This window comes from Eleutherodactylus coqui, chromosome 1 (genome assembly GCF_035609145.1).
Source record: "Eleutherodactylus coqui strain aEleCoq1 chromosome 1, aEleCoq1.hap1, whole genome shotgun sequence".
NCBI classification, from domain to species: Eukaryota; Metazoa; Chordata; class Amphibia; order Anura; family Eleutherodactylidae; genus Eleutherodactylus; species Eleutherodactylus coqui.
In genome coordinates, this window is record NC_089837.1 from 494871515 (window position 1) to 494895413 (window position 23899).

The 23899-nt window shown below is 44.8% G+C and overlaps 1 protein-coding gene across 4 annotated transcripts in view; it reads right to left on the bottom strand.

Annotated features, from left to right (window-relative positions):
- Positions 1 to 23899, bottom strand: part of AMOTL1 (angiomotin like 1) — a 132876-nt gene that overhangs the window by 44222 nt on the left and 64755 nt on the right. For 3 of the 4 annotated variants that reach the window (XM_066586797.1, XM_066586779.1, XM_066586804.1), the window contains 3 exons: positions 10021 to 10170; positions 8617 to 9511; positions 2205 to 2502 (listed from right to left, as the gene is read on the bottom strand). In XM_066586797.1, the coding sequence (XP_066442894.1) occupies positions 2205 to 2502; positions 8617 to 9511; positions 10021 to 10170 (1343 nt within the window). The remainder of the gene's footprint in view (positions 1 to 2204; positions 2503 to 8616; positions 9512 to 10020; positions 10171 to 23899) is intronic. The other variant, XM_066586788.1, reaches the window with a different exon arrangement.

A 23899-nucleotide genomic window follows, 5' to 3' on the forward strand; every position in this document is an offset into this window, starting at 1 on the left:
AGTTCGCAGCGAGGCGGAGCTCAGAAATTTAGGATGTACTCTGGCACCTATAATGCAAGGTAGTGATGCTGCGGACCTTGGAGAAAGAGTATGGCATGCGGCGTGTGAGTATGGAGTATTACTATTAAGATGTGAGTACAAAGATGCGTCACCCCGAGGAAGGGGAAAGATATCCTACGACACATACGGCGCATTTAACCCATCCTGGGACCAAGATATCTGTTACTGGTGTGTGACTTCTGGCTTACGTTTCGTTTGAAGTACCCTCTTATGGAGCGAAAGCACTAATTATGCCGTTCATGGCCTCAAACATCAATGTATTGCCTCCACCTGTCATCGCTGTGCCATGCTGGGCTGTGTCGCACCGCTACCAGCGAGCGTTCACAGTAGGACGTAATACAGGATCACCGCATGGCTGTTTTCAAGATACATTGCTATGAAGTCCTACTGGCTTACAGGGAATTTGTACCTTTAGTAAAGGGGTGGTAAGTGACTCTTACTACTGATCACCTGTCCTAAGGATAGGTCATCAATAAATGATTGGCGGGGTTCGCCACTCAGGATTTCCAGTTCAAGTGATTGCTGGGCTCACTGATCAGCTGATTCCCGGCCGTGTTCCAAGCAGCGAGTTACAGATGTTACTACGAGCAGAGAGGTAAACTTGTTTTGGAAACGTCTCCAAGCAGTAATCCGTCCGCGTCGATTTCATCACTTCTCTAGGCTTTTTCCATAAACTACACTTACTGCAATCAAGAGACGGGATCTGGTGAATGCGGGAGAGCTGGGTGGCGGTCCCTGTAGAAGTTGTAATGGTGGCCGGACATTTTTAGTAGATCATGACATTTTTTTATGCATAATTTTTATTTTTCCTCTGGTCATTTAGGCAGTTTTTCTTAAAGCGACCCTCCGAGAACAAAATTTGTCCCAAGAAAGGAGGGGGGAATTATATTACCAGCTACCCTTCTATTTACAATGTTCTTCTTCCATAGATCCACTGCTTCCCATGCTCAGATGAGCGGTGTTGGCCAATTCAAAAGCAGCAACCGAGGTTCGGGAGGGGTATCATCACTCCCTAAGGAGATCACCTAGAAGGTGAGTGAGGAGACTTATAAGGCCATGCATGCTCCTCTGGGACATATATGTAAATAGGCAAGATGGAACAATACCTCTGCAGCGCCACCTATTGGATAGCAGCAGTCCTGCAAATCAATGTCCGAACCTTTATACAGGTCTTTGTAACATGGGTCAGACATTGATTTACAAGATTGCTGCCATTCAATAGGTGGCGCTGCAGAGGTATTGTTCAATATTCCTTATCAGGCTACCGATGCACGGTGTGCAATGGGTAGTGAGAGAAGTGGTATGACCATCTTAAGAGAACGAAGAGGGGCCTGCGAAGCGCCGATCTGTGCTGCCAATGGAGGGGTAACAGGTAATTTGACTTCCACCTTTCTTCTGGTCCTGGGACAAATTCTTTCCCCAGGACCAGGAAGTTGCTTTAGAGAGAACTTGATATTAACTACAAGCATTATAAACCACATTATGTTACTTATAGTTGAGGTGATGATAAATCCAGGGAGCTGTGTTCCATACTCCCCGGACCCCATTTCTGCGGGAACGGGGGATCGGTGATTATGAGACACAGCTTCTCGGACTCCGCATCACCTAAACTATAAACACCGTAACTTAGTATATGGTGCTTGTAGTTGCTGACAGGTTCACTTCAAAGAAACTTTGTCTCTAGTTACAGACTCCTTAAAAGGAAAGTTTCCTGCCCCTTCCCCCAAACCGCCTTGAGCACTTGACACTACTGCTCCTCCACTTGGCAAAGGGGACCTTAGTAGCCCATGGGGTGCCTCATTACCACAAAAGCAAACTTAAATACCTTACCTCCACGTTGCATGTGGAAGTACAGTCATAGGGGTGGAAACACTACAAACAGACGTTACGATCTCTCCGCACAGATGCCAACTATTCTATCTTGATTGACGTCTACGAGGCCACAAGGGCGCCACTTGCACAAGAATAATAAAATTAGGCCCCTTTAAGGTCTATCAAAATCCTAAACACTCCGGGCAAGAAGTCCTGGTGTATCCATCCCTTTCCCTTGACATTTTCCACAGCCCTCAGCAGGTTCTCGGCACCCAGACACGGTCCATCGCTATAGTACATCCACCATTGTTGGATATCAGTCTACAGCCTACCTTGTGGAGCTTGTCTGCTTTCTCGTAGCAGGTTTCGAGGTGCTGCCTTAAGGTGCTGTTCTCCTTCGTTAACATCTCCACCATCTGGTGAGCCCGTTCCACAATGGCAAAGGCTTCGGGGGGAAGCTGCTGACTTGGAGACGGAGATGGGGAAGGGGTAGGGTGGGAAGCCACGGTCATTGGAAACATTGGGAAGGAGGCCGAGTGCAAGGAGCCGCTGACTGAGGACACTTGAGAGGACATAGGACTGTGCGGCTGCAACGGGACGGAGGTGAACGGCGTCTGAGGATGCTGCCGGCTGCAAAAAAGAAGCAAACATAAGATATTATCATGTGCTAAGCGCTGCGAGTGACGGAAATATGTATTCTGACAATGCTGAACAGAACAGACTTTTTGTACATGATCACAGAGTTGTTTTAATTGGTCACGTGATGTACGGATGCGGAATGCCAATTTGTCCCAGCAATTACAGCTTCCCTGCTGTGATATTCACCAGGATTATGTACAGCAGATATGGCCGTGTTCACACTTGCGGGCTGCTGGACGGTTTTCTGGGGCAGTCTCCTATGCAGAAATATTTGCTCCGCCAATTTCAATAGTGGAATGATAGATCCCAAGTAACATAGTATGTAAGGCCGAAAAAAGACATATGTCCATTCAGTTCAGCCTACTAACCCCCAATGTTGATCCAGAGGAAGGCAAAAAAAACCAATGAGGTGGAAGCCAATCTTCCTCATTTAAGGGAAAAAATGGCTTCCTGACTCCAATCTGGCAATCGGAATAATCCCCGATCACTGACTCTTTGCAAGATCTGTGATCGAGCTACGATGGCATGAAGGCAAATCTGCTGTATGCATCTATAAGTAAAGGGTCACAGGTCTTCCACCATATGTGAACCCAGCCTATAAGTGAGCCTTGAGGTTTAAAGGGGATTTCACATAAAAGATGTTTAACCATCCATTACACTATCCTATTAAAAGTATTTGGCGCCTCCTATCAGTAGAATGGATTGCGTCTTATTATCATGTTACACGTCCTAATCCCAAAAGATGCAGACCCTTGGAGGTGTCAGCCATAGTCTGTGATGGGTACTGCACGCTATTGTATATATGGGTTATACCGCTACACACAAGCCATTCATCATGAAGCACAATGGATCGGCTCGTCTACAGTGGTGAAAGGAGCGTGGTCATTGGACAGTTGAGCAATGGAAGAATGTTCTACAGAGTGATGAATCCCGCTACTCCAACTTCACATCAGATGGATGTATCTGGGTGTGGAGGATTCTAGGGAATGTCTTTTACCTGAGTGTGTTGTGCTAACAATTAAGTAAGGTGGAGGCTCCATTATGGTCTTGGGATGTGTTACGTGGCATGGTCTTGGTCCGTTGGTTGTAGTGACAAGAACCACGAACACGGAGGTGACCCTGGCAGTCTAGACAATAATGTGCTGCCGACAATGTGACAATACTCAGGGAATGGTCGGCCATACTTCCAACAAGACAACGCGCCTCGTTAGAGATCCAACACTGGTTTATATTGGTTTGAGGATATGGATGTTCCATGATTGGACCGGATGCACAAAGTCCCGACCTGAACCTTCCTGAACATCTTTGGGAGAACTGTGTAGTGTCCCAGAACATCATCCTGGTCCTCTCCATAAATGAAATATTTATGCACCACTGATGCTGCCACTTCTTTATTTGTGTGTTAATATACAGTATTAGTCTAAGACACTACACCTGCTTGGATTGGTCAGTGCTGCCCACATGAGCAGCACCGGCCGGCCAATCAGAGCATCATGTAGTGTCTTAGACTACCGGTAGTCAGAGAAGTTGTGCAACTATCTTTCTTTCTCCAGGCCCTGAGGGTCGATTTAAGGCTTTTTCCTCCAAACTTTCAAAAAATTAGTCTTTTATTTTTATATCAACGTTTGCTTGCTTTCTGCGGGATGAGTTGAATTTTTTAATTGCACTATTTAATGTACCATAAAATGTACTGAAAAACTTTTTTAAAAATTGTGGAAAAACTTTTTTTAAAAAGTGGAAAAAAACAACTGCAATTCTGCCATCTTTGGGGAAGTGGATCCTGTTTCTACGGTGTACACACTGCAGCAATAATCACATGATGACTTTATTTTATGGGTCAGCACAATTCCAACTATACTAAATGTATATAGTTTTTCTTTGCTGTTCTACTTTTAACCCCTAAAGGACCAGACACGTGTTAGGCATTTTACCCATGAGGTGGTTTTACTGCCCTATTTTTGCTGCTTTTTTTTCATGACATATAGGGCTATTTTTTTAATATCTTTTTCACTGACCTTTTCCCCCTTTTTTTAGTTTTATTGGGGGTAAAGGGCTAAAAAAAAAAAAAAAAAAAAGATTTTTTTTTACATTTATAGTTTTTTCTTTTTAATTAGTAAATTTACCCTAAAATAAAGTATGGGAACGGGTTCCTCATTTTGTTTCGGACGTTTTGATATATAATTTGTATAGTTTTGGACTACAGGGCGCATACAGCGGCGGTTTTGGTTAGCGTTGGCTGTGGGTCATTATAATATATTTTTATTTTATCCTGTCATTTTTTTTACTTATGTAACTTTTTTTTTTTTTTACCATCTATGACCCCCATGGCGTCATATAAGACCTCTGGAGGATGTTCTCATTGTCTCTTATTTCACACATTCCCATTGTAGCTGGAGCATCCATAGGAGCTGCATGCATAGTAGCCCTAGTTACAGGGAAACATTCCCCTGTAGTGCCAATAGTCACTGGCAGAGCTGATCTGGGTCTGATAGGACCCTGCAGCTCTGCTGTGACAGGGGAACCCAGCGGTCACATGATCACATCGTGGAAGTTATACTTCCACTTCCACGTACATAGCGCTCACTAAACACTATTTACCAGGGAAAGGAGAATGCAGAAGGGGTTAAAAATGGATAACGCATAAATGAGCAGAGAAATCCATGGAAAGAACACAAGTTATACTGAAGGGCTTCCCATAAACCTATATATTAGTCTGCTCTGTTCTATAACATCCTGCCAATAGATCACATTGACGGTCAGCGTGGGAGGTTCCCTTTAAAGAGTGATAGTAATAATGTATTAGGGGATTACTGAGGACCTATTATAATTTATGGCTGGACACAGTGTTTAGATCCTCTGCTGGCTCATCTTCTGTTCTGAGTATCTCCAGGTAATCATCCCCATGTTGGAGCTCCCACGTCCCAGTTGGATGCATAAATATATTCTACCACTTTCTCGGGGCATGTGAGAAGGGAAGCGCAATTAGTCACTTTTATGAGAAAGTTGTCATCTTGCAGAACCAGTAGACGACCGTCCATAGTGACAGAGAGAGGCTATAAAAAGAAAAGCAGTATGAAGTCCCTTGGCAGCGCCCCCTTGAAGTGCTGGCAGTCATACCACTGCTTGTTATTGGTCCTACTGCAAGTGACTCATCCAAATCCCTACGTTCCGGACTCACATTTCTGCAATATCCAGCGCTAATCGGCTCCCTAAATTTAATGAGCTCTCCGCTTGGTACCTAATACATGAGGGCATCTGTAGGACTCTCTAGTGAAGCCTAGGACTCTTCGGCAACATTGTTTTGCGTGTCAGTGCTACCAAAACTTCAGTGATTTCCTATGGGAAAAGTAATGCAATAATTGCACATGGTCTGAACAAGGCCTGCAATTTTTTCCCCCTCATAGGGAAACGCTGCGGTAGCGCCCCACGCTGGTTGCAGTGATCCCTCAATTTCCCGGTGATACTTGGCGATCAAATGTTGAGGTGGAATCCTAGGCACCAGGACTACACAAGGATTTTGGTCATATGTTCTACTCACTTCTATCACGTGATAGAAGCACCCGTGATTATGCATTTAGTTGCATCATTTGTCAGCCTTAAAGGTGATGTCCATATTTTATCAGCCTTAGGCCTTAGTCAGATGGGCGTTTTTTGCCGCGATTTGCGGATCGCATGACGGATGCGCATCCGCAAATCGCGTGACCGGTGCGCGCAAGTCGCCCGCAAATCGCCCGAAAATCTGCTCCTAGCCGCGTTTCATTAGAAACGGGCCGGAGCTGTCCAGCGCATTGCATTCAATGGAGACGGCAATACAGCCGTCTCCATTGAAAGCAATGCGCTGCGGGCGAGCCCGGGATGAATTGTCGGTAAGGGCTTAAATATATAAGCCCTTACCTGCAATCCATCCTAAAATGTGTTAAAATAAAAAAAAATTGCATTCTCACCTTCTGCCTGCAGCTCCGGGCAGCCGTCCTGCAGTGGGTGTGAAGGGGGTGTGAGTCAGACCTGCCCCCTGATTGGCTCAGCGCTGAACCAATCAGAGGCAAGCCTCACTCACACCCATTCATGAATTCATGAATGGATGTGAGTCAGACCTGCCCCTGATTGGCTCAGCGCTGAGAGGCAGCAGTCACTCACCCATTCATGAATTCATGAATGGGTGTGTGAGTGAAACCGGCCTCTGATTGGTCAGGCTGTGACCAATCAGAGCAGATCATTCAGCAGGCGGGGATTTTAAAGCCCCGCCGGCTGAATAGTGCCGAGAAGCAGTTCAGGAGAACTGACAGCGGCCGCGGCTGGACTCCGGCTGCAGCGGAAAGGTGAGTATGCAATTTTTTTTTATTTTAACACATTTTAGCATGAATTGCAGGGAAGGGTTTATATATTTAACCCCTTCCCGACAATTAACCCCGCGCACGCCGGCAGCCCATTGCTTTCAATGGAGCGGCTGTATTGCCGCTCCATTGAATTCAATGGGCAAACATCGTTCTTCTCTGCCACAGCTGTTACAGCTGTGGCAGAGAAGAATGATTTGTCTTCTATATGTTCTCAATGGGGTCGGCGCTGCTGCCGCCGGCCCCATTGAGCGCATATACAGAAGCGAACAGGAATCGCAGATCGCAGATAGGTGCGATCTGCGATTTTTTGTTCTATAATTTTTCGGACGAGCGCATAAAAAGCGCTCATGTGTCCGATACCATTGCGAAGCAATGGTTTTAAAAAATCGCCGGACGCATGCGCATGCGCAAATCGCGGCAAAAAACGCCCGTCTGACTAAGCCCTTAAAGGGAATGTCCATCTTTTAACACCATGTTGTTTTTAGGTCCAAAATTCTGTGCCGATTAATTCCTTAAAGGGGTTGTACCAAAAACAACTTCAACTATCCATAGGACAGGTGATAAAATCCGATCGTGGGAGTCTCACTGCTAACATCTTAATCAATCCCGAGAACAGGGGTCCCAGGCCCCCTTCTCACTGTGGTCTTGATGCACCCCTGTCCGCAGTGAGCAGAAGATTGAATGGAGCAGCGGTCCCACATACACGCCGCCGCGTCATTCACTTTCAATGCGACTGCCAGACATAGCCGAGCATTTGTACTCCGCTATTTCCACCAGCCCCACTGAAATTAATGAAGTAGCGCCACCCAAATGTGCAACCACTGCTCTATTCAATCTGAAGTCACTGAGAAGAGGGGAATGCAGGACCCCCATTCTCAAGATTGGTGGAGGGCTTAGCGGGGAGTCCCTTACCGATCAGACTTTTATCACTATTCTGGTGCAACCCCTTAAATACTTATATGTATAGTTGATGGAACAAAAAAATTTTTGATAAAGAACTTCAAATTCCCTGCAAATACACAGATGTAAACGGACTACCTGCAGCCACCACTAGAGGGAGATTACTGTATACGGTTTTATTATGGAGTCCAATGTATGCAGTAAGCTCCCCCTAGTGGCGACTGCAGGCAGACAGAATTTTACCATTTAAATCTATGACTATTCAGGGAATTTTGGAGCTCTAGATCAGAAAAATGGAGATCTGACCACTATAAATACTTATTATAAAATTAATTGGTGCAGAATTCCACACCTATCAGAATGCTATATTCAACTCTGGCATCCTTTCCCCTTTAGAATCAAGTTAGCGGATAAAAGCTGTAATGTTATTCCAGTGGTGTGTGGTTTAAAATAGTCTTCATTGTAAAAAAAGAAATCAACCATTTTTGTATGCAGCTCCTACGCAGACCTAAGTGTCTCCATGGTTACATGATACAAACAAACCCAGTTTGTGGTCTGATCCTGCAGTTTGTTTTGTGGTAATCATGGAAACACATAGATCTAAACAGGAGCTGCACACATAAAAAAAGTAAGATATTTTTATTCAAACTTTTTGAAAAGTTCCTTCAATTTTTATTTTAGATGAATTTAGACAATGAAAAATGGTTGCAAAAGTGTGCATATCCTTAAATTCTCTGAGGAATTAAAATTATGCAATAGCTTTACCTGAGGTCCTTCATAACACCAAGCCTAAACTTGTGATGCCACTATGACATATTTTATGTAATGCCACATTTGTAACATTTCTGGAAACAGAATGGCGTATTACCTGGTGACATTATATTCCGGAGGAGGCTGGTACCGGAGAACTGACGCCTCGGTTCGGGTTGGTTGTGTGTTGTGGTAGGGTTTTATCACTTCATGTACCATCAGGTGTTGTTGGTCATTGTAATAGTGCCCATGTTCCTGCATTTTATTCACAGCCATTGGAGCCTGTTTGACCTTGTGGGGATAGTCCGGTGGGGGTCCTCTTTGCTCCCCTCCTTTGCCCAAGCTTGGAGCTGGAGATGGAGCCACATTTTTAAGTCCTTTAATGCTCCCTGAGGAGTGCTGCTTAACTCCGTTCCTCTCAAGCGACAACATTATCCTCTCACTCATAGAGCGAACGTGACCCTGCTTGAGTTCCTTAAGCGCCTCATCTTGGTGAGCCTGTCCACTATTTGCCCGACTGACGGTTGCCCTTCCCTCAGTTTTGGATTTATGATTGGCCACAATGCCGGCAACATAAAAACCCGGCACCATAGGTCCCGGTGGCTGAGCTCTAAAAAACTGGGACTGTGCCTTGGCTTCCTCGTAAGTTGGTAGCTCCTCGTTATTTTGTTGGGGCTGAGATGTCCTCAGGGTTTTCTCCATCACAGTGTTGTCCACCTGATGTTCTTGCCCCTGTGGTTCTTGCCTCGCTGACTGGCCGACCATTTGTGGGTCTTCTTGGGTGAGGTTTTCAGTAGATGAAAGAGAATTTGCGTTGATATTGGTTGGTCCTAAACTTCCTGTGGCTTGCTGTATAGCCAAAAGGCTCATATTCTCATTGGGATTGCCATATCTCAGCTGCTCTTGGATCAGTCGCTTAAGAACAGTTCCTGTTGAAACATCTTCAGAACCTCGCATTTCCACCTCTGGTATCCTGTGAAAATCTTGAGGTATGAAGTTGGACCTTTGTTCTTCTTAAAAAAAAGATAGGAGACAAAAAAAGTCAAAAACATCAGCAAAAAGTATAACTATGTAGTAGACAAATTAGTTAGACATTTAGAGAAAAATCACAACTACTTGGCTGAATAACGGTCTGTTCATACATGCGTCGGAGGATCTGTCAGGAACCTAATGGACCCATTAGTCAATAGGATCCGATTGGGTGCCGTTGATTGTCTTTCGAATGATGAATCCAACACTACATCATGGCTTCCATTATAAATGGACACCACAACGCCAACGCAGATGTAAACACAGCCCAATATTGATATTTTGAGTTACTAGTCAACTTTACTTTGACCAACTCTGATGCCAAACATAATCCACAAGTAAGAAACCACACCAGCGGCACTTGGTTAAAAAAGTTTGGTTGGTTACATCATGTTTTTTCAGGTCTTAAAGGGGAAGTCCAGTTTAGCTAACCCAAACACCCAAATGATTAGGTTCCATGACAATGTACTGATTTCTATACCAAATAACTTACCACCAGCCTGTTCTTTCAAGGTTCCTTGTGACTCGGCGACTACTGATGATTGGTCATTGCTGCTAATGTACAGAGGACAGTCCTGGTATACACAGCCGTTGTCATCACAAGGTATAGGGACGCAGAAGTTGTAGTAAGTTGTAGAGGCACCTGAAAGAAGACAAATCAGGAATTGTTGAATGTATACCCCCGCTATACATATTATGGCATTGCATAGGATTACTAAAAAATCACACCCACTAGTAAATCTGAATGCTAATCATAGCGACATACACAACAGGCTTTGTAGTCCACTGAATGGTCAATGATAATGCATTTTAGGGTCCATGGAATATCTGAACACTCTACAGTTCCAAGGAAGATAAATCACCATAGTAGTCTAGAGGGACCGTGAGGAATTCGGGTGGTACGGCCATGGCACAAAAATGAACTAAGGCTAGGCAAAGTCAAAGTGAAAAACTGCACTTGGGAACAAGTGCAAAAAATTGTATTATTATTTACTGATTATTGGACAGGCATACCAGAACACCAGAGGAACCCAACAATACTAGGACTAATGGAGGGGACCATCAATGGCCAATGTGACCTGAAGACGGAGGATATCACATACTGTCATGTCCTCTGTAGAGAAGGACTTTGGCACGCCATCCTTTTAAAGTTTCTAGCAGAATATTTTCCTAGTACTGGAATAACTTTTAGTTGAACTTGGTCCTCAATGACCCGAGATCCTCAGGTTGGTTTCCAAAAGTCTATCACATAAGACACGACCTTTCAAAAGTTTGTCTTTCAGCCGCATGGGGTTTTTCCTGCTTTAAAACCGCAGTACGTCCACTTTCAATCAAAGCCTCATAAAAAATGCATAGTGTTTGGCTGCTCGCATACAGATGCGGCTTACGGAACGCTTCATGTTTGATTCTTGCAAGAAAATCTCTGTGGAGGGGATTAATACTCTGATGCGTGGTCTTGACTACCAAGCTGATTAGAAGAGATCAGTAATACACAACACAAATAATTACTATCTCTGACTATTATTCACCATTGAGTTTGTGACCACCCAGAAAACAAATTAAAGGGGTTTTTGGGACTTAAATATTGATGACCTATCCTTAGGATAGGTCATCAATATTAGATCGATAGGGGTTTAGTCCCTGGACTGCCACTGAACAGCTGTTTGAAAGGGCCATGGTCATTGCCATTTTTAGGTTAGAGGGCACCCAGCGTCTAATTTCTTGGGTGTCCCGTCATAGCAAAAAAAGGGCATATATGGCACTGATAGGCAGTCCACTTGTATTTTGATAGCAGCATACCCACACCAGAATAGCTCAGGGAATATATACTCCACAGAGCCAAGCTGACAACATAAATACAGTGCCAGAACCAAGCTCAGTACATACATACGATACTATAACCAAGCTCAGTACATATATACAATACTATAACAAAGCTCAGTACATAGATACAATACTAGAACCAAGCAAGCTCATAATATAAACACAGTTCCAGAACCAAGAACCAAGCTAACAACATAAAAACAGTAGCAGAATTAAACGAATGTGTTGCAGTGGCGCCAATGTGCTGAAAGGTACACCTCGGAACATCAGAGGGCCGGTGAGAGAGCCAGGAGGAGAATGATTAATGTAGCTCCACAAGACTGCATGGAGGAACAATATTATCAGGCCAGGCAGATCTAAGGAATGCAATTGTCCCTAACCTATATCTGCTTGGTGCCCCCCTACAAGTTGGTTGCCAGCGTCTTGTGCAACCTCTTCATTGAACACCAGGTTCAGCACTGTACATTCTGTAGTGGAGGAACCTGGTATTGCAGCTCAATCCCATTCACTTGAATGGGACTGAGCTGTCAAACAGTTATGTGATTGATGGACGTGATGCCTTAAGCCAATGATGAGGCCCCAATGCTTGCTCAAGCACCATGGCCCCTTCTACTGGGGTGCCATGGATCAGACCCTACTGATCTGATATTGATTGCCTATCCTAAATACAGGTCAGCAATACCCATTAAAGCCCAGGACCAAGCACTGTAAATTTACAGTGCTTGGTCCTTAAGGGTTTAAGTCCTGGACCTGGTGGAGCAGAAGATATCTAGCACCACCATTCCTCATTAGTTCTGGTCCTAGGATACCTAGAGAGCCATGTCTTCAAAAGATGATAGGACTCAGCTCAATGGGTTTTCCCTACATGAAGTTGGTTACAATACAAGAAGCGGGTGTCAATTATAGCTGGGAGACATACTAGAGATGATGTGTGTTAGTCATAGTAAATGCATTCAGTAGTCTAGAAGATCCACAAATCCACTCCATGCCCCGCTCCAAGAATATATAATCATGGCAGCCTCCAAAAAGATAGACTTGAGTGCACTTTCTCCCCATTATACAACAAGGTCAAGACCGGCCAGATGTTATTTCCGAAGACTTGTCATCGCGAAGACTCTACCTGTAATCTATGGACGTAAGGAATGGCCGCCTACCTGAGTTACTGCGCTATATAGATGACAGATGTGCAGTTTATTATTACACAAGAAGTATAGAAGTAGTATAATCCTCCGCACTTCATCACCATGATTACACTCCAGGCGGCGTACACCTACACTTAATGCCTGCCTGATATACAACAGCTCTGCGAGGTGCGAGATCCGTCAGCCATTTCTGCAAAGCAATGTAAGGAAACTTCTCTTTGAAGTCATTATATATGAAACCCATTTGAGAGCAACGCGAGAAAGAGCTTCTAAAACATTGTAACTGCTGCTTGAAAGGAAGGACTCCTTTAATAACAGATACCCTAATTAAAAGCAGCCAATAGATGGCGATACAAGTGATGGCAAATTAGCTTCTTTATAAACTACAGTGCAGTAGATTCAGTAATGCAGTTTTACGGATTATTATACACCAGTGCAGGTAGGACAGAAACTTGAGGTCAGAGAGGAGAGACAGGATGACATTGGCCCTACAGTCCACGTTATCTGTACAGTATGGCTCCTGGAAGAGGAACACTCCGGAGGAGGATTACTCCACAGACACTCACTTGATTCAGAACTTGGACCACTGCACGGTGGACTCTTCTCTCCACTCAGCTCTCACTCTCAGATGAAGATTCCTGGGATAGGGGCATTAGGATACCTTTCCTCAGCCTCCATTCTCTTCACCACATGAGTGTTAAAAGTACCCCCATGTGGCCAGCACTCTCACTACCATTGAAGATTATGGACTCTCGCACCGCACCCCAATCACTCACATTTATAGGGTACAGACATCATGTGACTAGACAGATATTGATACTTTTCCAGACATATCCCAGCCACTTTGAGACATTAACCTCTCACATGCTGCAGCTGTGTAATACATATAACAGCAGACAAGACATTTTGCACAGTGCATCCACATTGAACACATGACATGTATAACATTTACGGAGGGGCTAGAAATATAAACTTCCGGCCACTACACCAGTAGCCATAACTAATGTAAGGCTTGAGGGACAGTTAGGAGGGAAAGCCTCATGGGATCTGGGAGCTTTATGTACATGATGGATGGATGATACGTCACCTTCTATGGAGCCTCATGGGATCTGGGAGGTTTATGTACATGATGGATGGATGATAGGTCACCCTCTATGGAGCCTCATGGGATCTGGGAGGTTTATGTACATGATGGATGGATGATATGTCACCCTCTATGGAGCCTCATGGGATCTGGGAGGTTTATGTACATGATGGATGGATGATATGTCACCTTCTATGGAGGAGGTTTTCTGGTTAACTATGATATGTTACAAAGGTCATTACTGGGTCAGATGAGATGGCAGAGAGCGAGTTCTGCCCAGTGATGGACTGGTTGGCAGCAGCAGATTATTGGCTGAAGGAAAATGGCAGGAAATGCCTGTGGTAGTCAGGCAGAATCTGGTGGCCTGACTGTGGCTGGTGATTGGTCCAGAGGAACAAGCTGAGAGGAGCAGCTGGAAAGGAAGCAGCATCCCGCCCTCCCTACCTTAGGTGTAGTTAATGGGGGATTGTTGCCTGCATTAGGCGGGTGGGCAAGTAAACTTGGGGAGAGTTTGGTGGTGGTAAACTCCTGTCTGTAAGACAGAGTTTACAGGAAGTGTTATGGTTATTGATTGGTTAATAAACTTGGGTCTGTAAAACAGAGTTTACAGAAGTGTTATGGTTATTATTGGTTACATTTCTCCCCAATGTTTGTAACCCCATTAATAAACACCACGGCCTTCTTCATCCAATACTGGTGTCTGTGTCGGTTATTTATAAGAGTTTGGTAAGGTTTTAATAAAGCGTAAGATCCCATGAAGCTACAAACTAAAGAAAAGGTGTAATAGAGTCAGCAGGGCGGTGGCTGAAAAGCTATACAGCTGGCCCTACTGATCAGAGGCCATAACAGGTCCTCTTTAAGTTGCCCATACACATTCGATAGCGTTCAACTGTATAGGTTTTCTCGTACATATAAATGCTTGGTTCAGCCAAGCATACATGTGTTTTGAACGTACAGAGACAGGAAAGGGTAGTTTTACACGGGACGAGTGTCGGGCAACCCGTCAGTGGTCACAACGATTCGATCTGGTGCTTTTATACAGGAGCGATGATGGCTCACTGAATGGAGAGGGCGTACACTGGAGACCTCTTCCAGCCTCCCACCACCAGAGTAAACAGGCAGTCGTTCATACAGTAGATGAAAGACTGTCTGCTTACACGGGCCGAAAGTCACTTGGTTTTTAGGTGAGCTGAAACCAAGCAACTCTGGCAAGAGAGCAATTCTAGCTCACTTGACTTAATGGGTTCTGTGTTCACACCGGATGACAGTTACCCGTAATAGCTCTTTTGAGCAATTACTTGGGTGACTGTCTACCCAAAGCCGTTGCCAACCATGTCGGGCAGTGGCTTATCTCTCAAGAACAAAGGAATCAGGCAGATGAAATCTAAATGCCTAAGCCTCATCTCCCCCAACATCTGCCATTGGAGGAAAGTCAGAAGGCCACCATACACGTTAGAGGATCAGTCTTCCCCGCAGAAATCAGTGGGTTCCACTGATCTATATGGCCACCCTTCACCACCTATTGCAGATCTGAGGGCCATCGTTAGCTGTTCGAATGCAACAACGAGTTAAAAAGAGTCTCTGAAAGATCTAGTCTAGATACGGGTGGTTTTGTGGCGCGTTTTCAGTATTCTTCTATATATAACAAGTTCTCTTCCCTTTATAAATAGTGGAGAGGCCGATTATACGTCAACAAGCTTTTCCCGAGAACCTCAGCTTTCCATATTCCAGTGCACATAGGGATTATCTAACACTGTTTGTTATTATAATTAATGCCAATTACAGTTAAGCTTCCCCACATACATACTGAGTGTTTTTAGAGCGCAACGCTTCTTATTTTGTCAGTATCCCAAGGACTTTGCGGTAGGAGGCTGCCAGACTGTGTGGTGCCAGGCCTGTGATATTAGCTTCAACTGCAAGATAACAATTGGTTGTCTGCTAGGACCAGCGCATTTGCTTTTCCTACTATAACAAACTCGTCCATTAGGCTCCTTTTAGTCGAGACGATTCTCGCTTGCGTGATCGGGTGACGTCATCGCTAGCTCATTCTCTCTCATGCAGCCTTCTTAGGCAGATTCATCGTTGACTCATTCAATGAAAATCGCTCAGTCTTTCACATTAGCGAATATGAAAGCCAACCTCAGAAGCATGGGAGGCTGATTCAGCCCTGAACCATGTGGGTATTGAACTCGCAACCTTCAGGTCGTGAGCGAGAGCTTAGGACAGCATTTATGCACCACACGGGACCAAGTTGAGTTCAAATTCTTTTCACACCAGAGTATTTACTTTATTTTGGACTTCATTTACTTCATATGGACTTCATTTTGTACATAAGGCATGACACAATCACTTATTCTACTACCGTATTTATCTTATGAGCTTTGTTCTAGCACTGAGGTTGGTTCTGCTACTGTAACCATGTACCAAGGTTGGTTTGTACTGTATTTATGTTATGAATTTAGTTCTGGTGCTGTATTTATGTTATAAGCTTGATTCTGGTGTTGTATCTATGTTATGGGGATTAGTTCTAGTGCTGCATTTATGTTAGGAGTTTGGGTCTGATGCTGTATGTATGTTATAAGTTTGGTTCTGTTTTGTAACTATGTCTGATGTTGGTTCAGGCTGTACTGATGCTGTGAGCTTGGTTCTGGTGCTAGATTTATGTTATGAAGTTTGATTCTGGTGCTGTATTTATGTACTTATCTTGGTTCTTGTGCTGTATTTATGTTATGAGCTTGGTTCTGGTACATTATTTATTCCCTGAGCTGTTTTAGGCCCCCTGTCCACAGCCGGTCGACGCTTTCCATAGCATTGCTATGGAAAGCGCCGGCCCCTGTCCACGAGCGGAGAATCATTGCGATTCTCCGCTCGCGGCAGGCAATTCGCAGGATGCTGCAAATTGCCCCAATTTTCTGCAGCAAGCCTATCTATTAGATAGGGCTGACCGTCGGAGATTCGGCGGCGGCTCCCGTGGCGAAGATCTGCTGCGAGACATCGCAAGGCCCGTAGGGCTTAGTGTGAGGCTGTCTTGCTGTCTTCTGTGCATGCAGAATACAGGCAGACTGCCTATCAGTGCAATATGTATTATTTTTCCTCTGGAAGCACCAAAAAATCTTCTGCACAGGGTGCCGTCTAATATAAGGCCGCCACTAGTAGCACTGACCATTAACTGGGGAAGATCCAACCGAAACGTAAATTACAAACTGATCTGACTTGTGTGAAAGCTGGCACACCTTCAGTATGAACCATACAAGGACAAGTTACAATCTACCATGCCCGATCCTTATTTCCCGACAGTAGTCATACTCTGACTCACAAGATAAGTGACGCCCCCAGTTTTTCTCTAGCCAACGATGGGGGGTTCCAGGATGAGAACGTTTTCTGTGCCGTCTTTCAGGAGTTTAGCAGATTAATAGGGATGTTCTTTATTTTTAGGTTTCGTGTCCCTTTAAATGTCCGGTTCCAATCCATTAACACCTTCTATAGGACCCCGTGCATGAAGAGTCTGGGCCAGCGGACTGAATCATTGCTGTGTTATATTATCGCTGTGCCTTTCTGGTTGGAACAACAATTTCCACTGAGACTTCCTGTGCTGGACGACTTCGGGGCCGAATGTAATCGGAGCCCTGAGCATTTCACTGGACTAAACATAAACATGTTCCATTCATCTCCTGTTTCCTGCAGGTATCACTTCTGCTGAGCCGCGATAACGTCCAGTGCCAAGTATTAAACCAGCACCCCTGCGCCCGGGGAGGTGGGGGGGGGGGACGTTACCCTGCAGTCCGTGTCTTAAGGTTCGCACTTTTTATTTCCAGCGACTCCCAGGATACTAAAAATAAACCCCGATAAATATTTTCTCACGATCCGCAGGATCTCTCGAGGGTCGCCAGCAAGTGATGTAGAGAGATTTCACATGTCAAGTCCGCAAAATTTATGGTAAAACCGTAGATAACAACCGCCTGTGGCTGTACGGGGCGAGAATGGATTGCCCAAAAAGGTGTACATTTTTGCATGTTCTTAAATTATGTTTTTTTGTGTTTTTTTTTTAAATGCACAAAGTAGCAAAAAAAACAATGTCTTAGGATACTGATCTGCAGAAACGCGCATTGTCTAGGATCTAGACATAAACATCCAGCATCTACTTATACGTAGCTGCTAGCCCAAGTAACGTGGCGTTCATAGTGCTTTAAATGGGTTTTCTGGGACTAGTAGTTGATAAGCGGGGGTCCGCCACTGTCAGCTGTGCTAGCTATCAGTGCAGACAGCGCTGGAAGCAGATAGTGCTGTCCGTATTGTAGTGGCCCAGTTTGGTATTGCAGGGATAGCTCTCACTGAATTCAATGGAAGCTGTGCCTGCAGTGCCAAACCGGGCCTCTGCCATATGGACAGCACTATGTTCTTCCTTTACTGTCCACACTGACAGCTGGCCCCGGGAACAGCTGATTGGCGGGGTTTCTGATCATGAGTTATCAACTATTGCTGACCTATCCTGAATAGTAGAGGTGCCAGACAACCCCTCTAACATCACATGGCTGCACTGTATAGGACGCAGTGGCATGGTGCCCTTAGGGACGCGGACCTTATGTCACTACGGACCCAAGGTGACTTTGGTCCAGAAAACATGCGGCCCTTAATGCCCAAATCCCAGGCATTCACTATGAAACTGGACTAGATGTGTAAGGCTCTGCTGACATCTGCATCATGGCTTCCACTGTAGGACAGATGGAAATGACGCCCAACAGACGACTCATCATGGGGTGCTGCGGCACTATTCTTACTGACCACAGTGACAGAAATCAGAACAGAACCCAACATATGCCCTAAGATACAAACTCATCTCCTTTCTCTCCCCCACCAGCACCACTACAGGGTGGGACACAGAAAAGTAGCTCAGCAGCTACTGCAACTCTGTCATTTCTCTTTGTTGCCCATAGCAACCAATCACAGTGCAGCTTTCATTTTACCTCAGCGGTGTATGAGCGCAGAGCAACCAATCATAGCGCAGCTTTCATTTTACCTCAGCGGTGTATGAACGCATAGCAACCAATCATAGCGCAGCTTTCATTTCTTACACCACTGAGGTAAAATGAAAGCTGTGCTGCGATTGGTTGCTATGGGCAATAGAGGCAGATTGTCTTTTAGACAGCTTTTTCTGTGGACCAGATTGGTGATACACACCAGATAGCTAGTGACTGTAGGGCTGCGAGTGGACTCACACACCTGAGCAATGTTTATCCGCACCACATTCTCGGAACGCAGCGCTCATGGTTTCCAATGGGACAGTAAAACATGGCACAGCGTATGATGTGCCCGCGAGTGCGATGCGAGAATTCCATTGAAAATAATGGGAAACACTTGCCGATCCTCCGACGCGCCGGAGGATTACGGCTTTTGCCGGAAAAACGCCTCGCATCGGTGTGAAAACGCACGCTGGCGAGCGCCATATCGGGTCTAGTTTCTTAGTCCTATATTGCGCTCGCCCGTATATAGGGAGTGAAAAACTGACTGTTTCACCTGTGATTTCACTGCGACTTTCCTGCGCGAACAATGCGTCTCTGAGATAAACACAAGCGATTCGCAACAGATTTACATCCATTATTCATGTGTGGAAAAATAAAAAAAATGAATAAAAAAATAAAAATCGCATCTGGTTTCATAGTAGAATGCTTGAAACACGCATCGCACTCGCGCGGCATGTGAGCGCAACGCGTATTTTTCACACACTTTAAAAAAAATAATGAATGATTCTTGAACAAGAATCTCCCAATTAAAGTACATGCAGCGATTTTTCAAACTCAGACTAGAAAAAAAAAAATCGCTTGTGAATGACCCCCTTTTCCATCAATCTTAGAATCGGACAGAACGTGCGCAGAAAAATCACCCATGTAAATACATCCCGGATCTTCACGTGTTTCTCGCACACCATGCTGATCCCCCAGGTAAGCACTCGGGTACACCTGCAGGCCTCTTTCACGCAAGCACTGTGATCCTACGCCGGCTGCATCATGGCTGAAAATCGCAATAGCGAAGAGTAACTGCGATCGACTCCCGAGATTACTGTTTTCTTTGAGTCTCCAATGATTTTCGACAAAAGATAGGGCAAGCGCGACAAATCGGCAACCAAAAATGGTCGTCGATTTGACGTTTTGACACTACGCTTTTTTCACGGACCCGAGAATTGCCCATGTGAATGAATGCATTGGATTCCAGCGCTTCGCATGGTCGCGATTTGTGGACGACGTTTAATCACAGCTAAAGAGCCGCGTAAAAATGCTTGTGTGAATGAGGCGTTACCCTCCATGCCGATCCATTCGCGAACCTGACTAACCTATTACATTCGTCTCACAGAGGAACAAAGGTTTGGGCGCAATGAAATTTAAAGATAGGCCATAAATTCGAGATTAGTGGGGGTTGGTCTCGTGGGGGCCCTACCGGCCAGCAGCATGGAGCACTGTGGTGCCTACACTGCAGTAACCGATACTGCATTGCCCATGTCCATGACGCTGCGGCCTCTTCTTTCCACTGATTGACGGGAATACAGGGGTCAGATATCCACCAATCACATAAGGGCAAGCCATCATTGTGATATCCTGGAAAACCCCTTTAAGTACTTAATAGAGTGTAATAAAGCCAGATTTCCAGATATTGGAGAAATCCTTTAAAATTTAAGTTCTACCAATCAATGTCATCAACCAAAAAATAAATGTACTGCGGCTCTGACCTATTATAAATGATATACGACTGGGCCGGCGGCCAGCTGTACTGCTGCCAGCTCGTCAGTATGCGGCGCATGAATCGATTGTTCTACATCTTGGGACACAAATCTTTACAACCGATCCTCATAGTCTCTTAGGGAATTTATAGCCCTTACATATAGAAGTATAATAATTAAAAATGGGCAACTCCAAGGACAGGGAGAAGAAAATGTAAGACCGTGCAACAAAGCCTTGTGGACTGCCATGTGCACATGTTTATGGGTTTGCCCCATGTTACTCTATACTATCCTACCAAAAGTAATTGGACACCTGAGCAAGAATCAAAAGTAGTACCGCGTTCCCTGAAAATAGGGCCTAACCCAATAATAAGCCCTAGCTAAACTACATGAAAAAAAAAACAGCAATACTCACCTAGCCAGCGGCGTCTGAGTCCTTCATGCTGGTCCCCGGCGCTGTGGCAGAGTTCTGTGTCCTCAGTGTTGACACAGCACTCTCTTTCTTGTGATGGGGCTTTAAATACCCCGCCTCCAGGAAGCGAGTGCTGTGATTGGATTACGAGCACCGTGGCTCAGCCAATCAGAGCCGGTGCTCGATTATTCACAGCCATTCAGTGAATGACACCATTGCATGGTTGTGATTGGTTCATTGAGCACCGGCTCTGATTGGCTCAGCAACGGCACTCGTAATCCAATTACAGCACTCACTTGCTGGAGGCGGGGTATTCAATGCCCCATTATCAGAGAGAGAGTGCTGTGTCAACGCTGAGGATTCCCCTGGAGCCTGCCGCAGCCCTGGGGACCAGCGCAAGGAACTAAGACGTTGCGGGCAAGGTGAGACTTCCCCGAAAATAAGACACTGTGCCTCTTTTGGGGCAAACAGTAATATTAGACAGTGTCTTATTTTCGGGGAAACAGTATTAAATTTCATATGTTAATACTTTGTAGGCTCCTTTGGGCCTAATGACATCAGATACTCTCTGTGGCATACTTTCTACTATAATTTCTACTAACATGTGATACACTTCTGCTGGTATTTCCCTCCATTCATCCTGCAAACATCGGATGAATTCTCTCAAAGAAGATGGTCGCTCTTCATAATTCTTGACCCGATGTTCTAGTTCATCAGTAGCGTTCAAGTTGTAGAACAGCGCTGGATTTGGTACAAAGCGTGTTGTCTTGTCGGAAGTATGACCGACCATTCCCAGAGTATTGTCACATTATTGGCAGCACATTATGGTCTAGAATGGCAGGGTCACCTCCGTGTTCATGGCTCTTGTCACTACAACCAAGAGACTGAGACCATGCCATGTAAAACATCCCCGGACCATAACGGAACCTCCACTGCACAACACATGCTGTTCCCCAGAATCCCCCACACCCGGGTACCTCCATCTGGTTTGATGATGGAGTAGCACGATTCGTCACTCCATAGAGTGTTCTTCCATTGCTCAACTGTCCAATGACGACCCTCATTGAACCATTGTAGACAGGCTGCTGCATTGCACTTAATGGATGGCTTGTGTACAGGGGTATAACCCGTATACCCAATATGGACATTAGTCTAGATGGAAGCACGTAGTAAGAGCGTTCTGAGTCCTTCTGATAGCCATCTTTTTTGCCACAAAAGAATATTTACAAAGCAAACATCCTTTTGAACAGAAAGCCAAAGTTCCCCCAGGGCGCTGCCTTCTCCCTCAAATGAAATGCTTGTCCTATTTACGCACCGGGCGGTGTCTGACCCAAATTTCAAAAAGCCTTAAATTCATGCTAAATGACCCAAAACATCTAAATTACTGCAAATTTAAATTTAACATGTCAGCTTAAAAAATCCACAGAGGGGTGAGGGGCTAGACCCAATAATCTCTAAACCATCGGCTGCTTTGTCAGTCACTTCCACACGTTGTTATGGAATTTCCTAGATTTGCTGGACACTTTGCCTTTTGGCGATGTAAGAACTCATCTTTGAAAAAAGAAGGTTAAGAGGCGACCAAATAACCATGTATAAGTACATGAGGGGACAACACATGGATCTCTCCCGCGATCTGTTTACACCCAGGACCACAAAGGTAACAAGAGGACATCCGCTACGATTAGAGGAAAGTAGGTTTCATCACCAACATAGAAAGGGGTTCTTTACTGTAAGAGCAGTTAGACTGTGGAACTCTCTACCGCAGGAAGTGGTGATTGCAAAATCGATAGAGGAGTTTAAAAGGGGACTTGATGTCTTTCTGGAGAAGAAGTATATTACAGGATATAAATATTAGGTTAAGTGTCAATCCTGGTATACAGGCAGGTAGGAACTATTAGGGGTTGATCCAGGGAACAGTCTGATTGCCATTAGGGAGTCGGGAAGGAATTTTTCCCCCAAAAGGGCTAATTGGCTTCTGGCCTTGGGGTTTTTTGCCTTCCTCTGGATCAACACAGTAGGATAGACAGGCTGGACTAGATGGACAATGTCTTCATTCGGCCTTACATACTATGTTACTATGTTACTATGTTGTTTCTGATCTATGAAATCTGTTCCCATCAGCGGCAAAATTTAGCAGAAATGTTTAAAACGTCTACTAATTCTGCGCTACTACTTGTTATCTACTACCATCAGGGCTGGTGACTTCGCTAATGATGACACATGTCCTATTGTGACTGGAGAGTTCAGCCCTGCAGGACACAAGTGACAACACCTTGTAAGATCCTGATCACGTGCTTGCGACATGTTCGTGACGCCAGTAGGATACAAGTCAACGACACCTAACAAGAGGTTGTTTAATCACATATCACAAAAGGACCAAAGTGTGATTGTTCTCAGTAAGAGAAACCAAGTAATCTTGTAGATATGATACCTTTCAACAAAAATACATGATGGTATAGCGAGCTTCCGGACTTCTCAGGATCCTTCCTCAGGCATAATGAAACAGATCTGGATGGGGCGCATATACACACACACACACACACACACACACACACACACACACACACACACACACACACACACATGTCTGAGAGGATCTGAAAGCTCACTATAACATCATGTATTTTTGTAAGCCATTAAAAGGTATCATATCTACAAGATTACTTGGTTTCTCTTACTGGGAACAATCACATTTTGCTCTACTGGCTGACACGGTACCAAATCTTTTTTTACAAAAGGACCATTTATACGGGCCACCGATTGAGTTAATGAATGTTCATATGAACATTCATTTTTAGCCATTGTCGAGGCACACTCGCTTGTAGGCTGATTAGATCTTTTCCCGTTTGTCAGCAGCTGTTTGTTCAGGCAATCCTCGTTGATCAGTGCTCATATGGGCAATTGGTGTGCCCTTCTAAAGAGTTTTTGGACCTTGAAGGAACTTTTATTAGATGGTGTCACCCTGGCAAGATAGCCCCTATCCATATGCCCAGTTAGGACATGGTCTACTCGGTCACATTGCTCCGGACTCCACTATTATCTATTGGAAAGACCGTCTTTCGAAGTGAGCACTAAATTTAAAGAGCGCTTTGAAACTGCTGATCACGGTTGACAATTTTATACACTATATCAAAAAATATACCCTATCTTTTGCCGAGATACGCAGGAAGCTCCCATAGACTTCTATGGAAGCAGGAA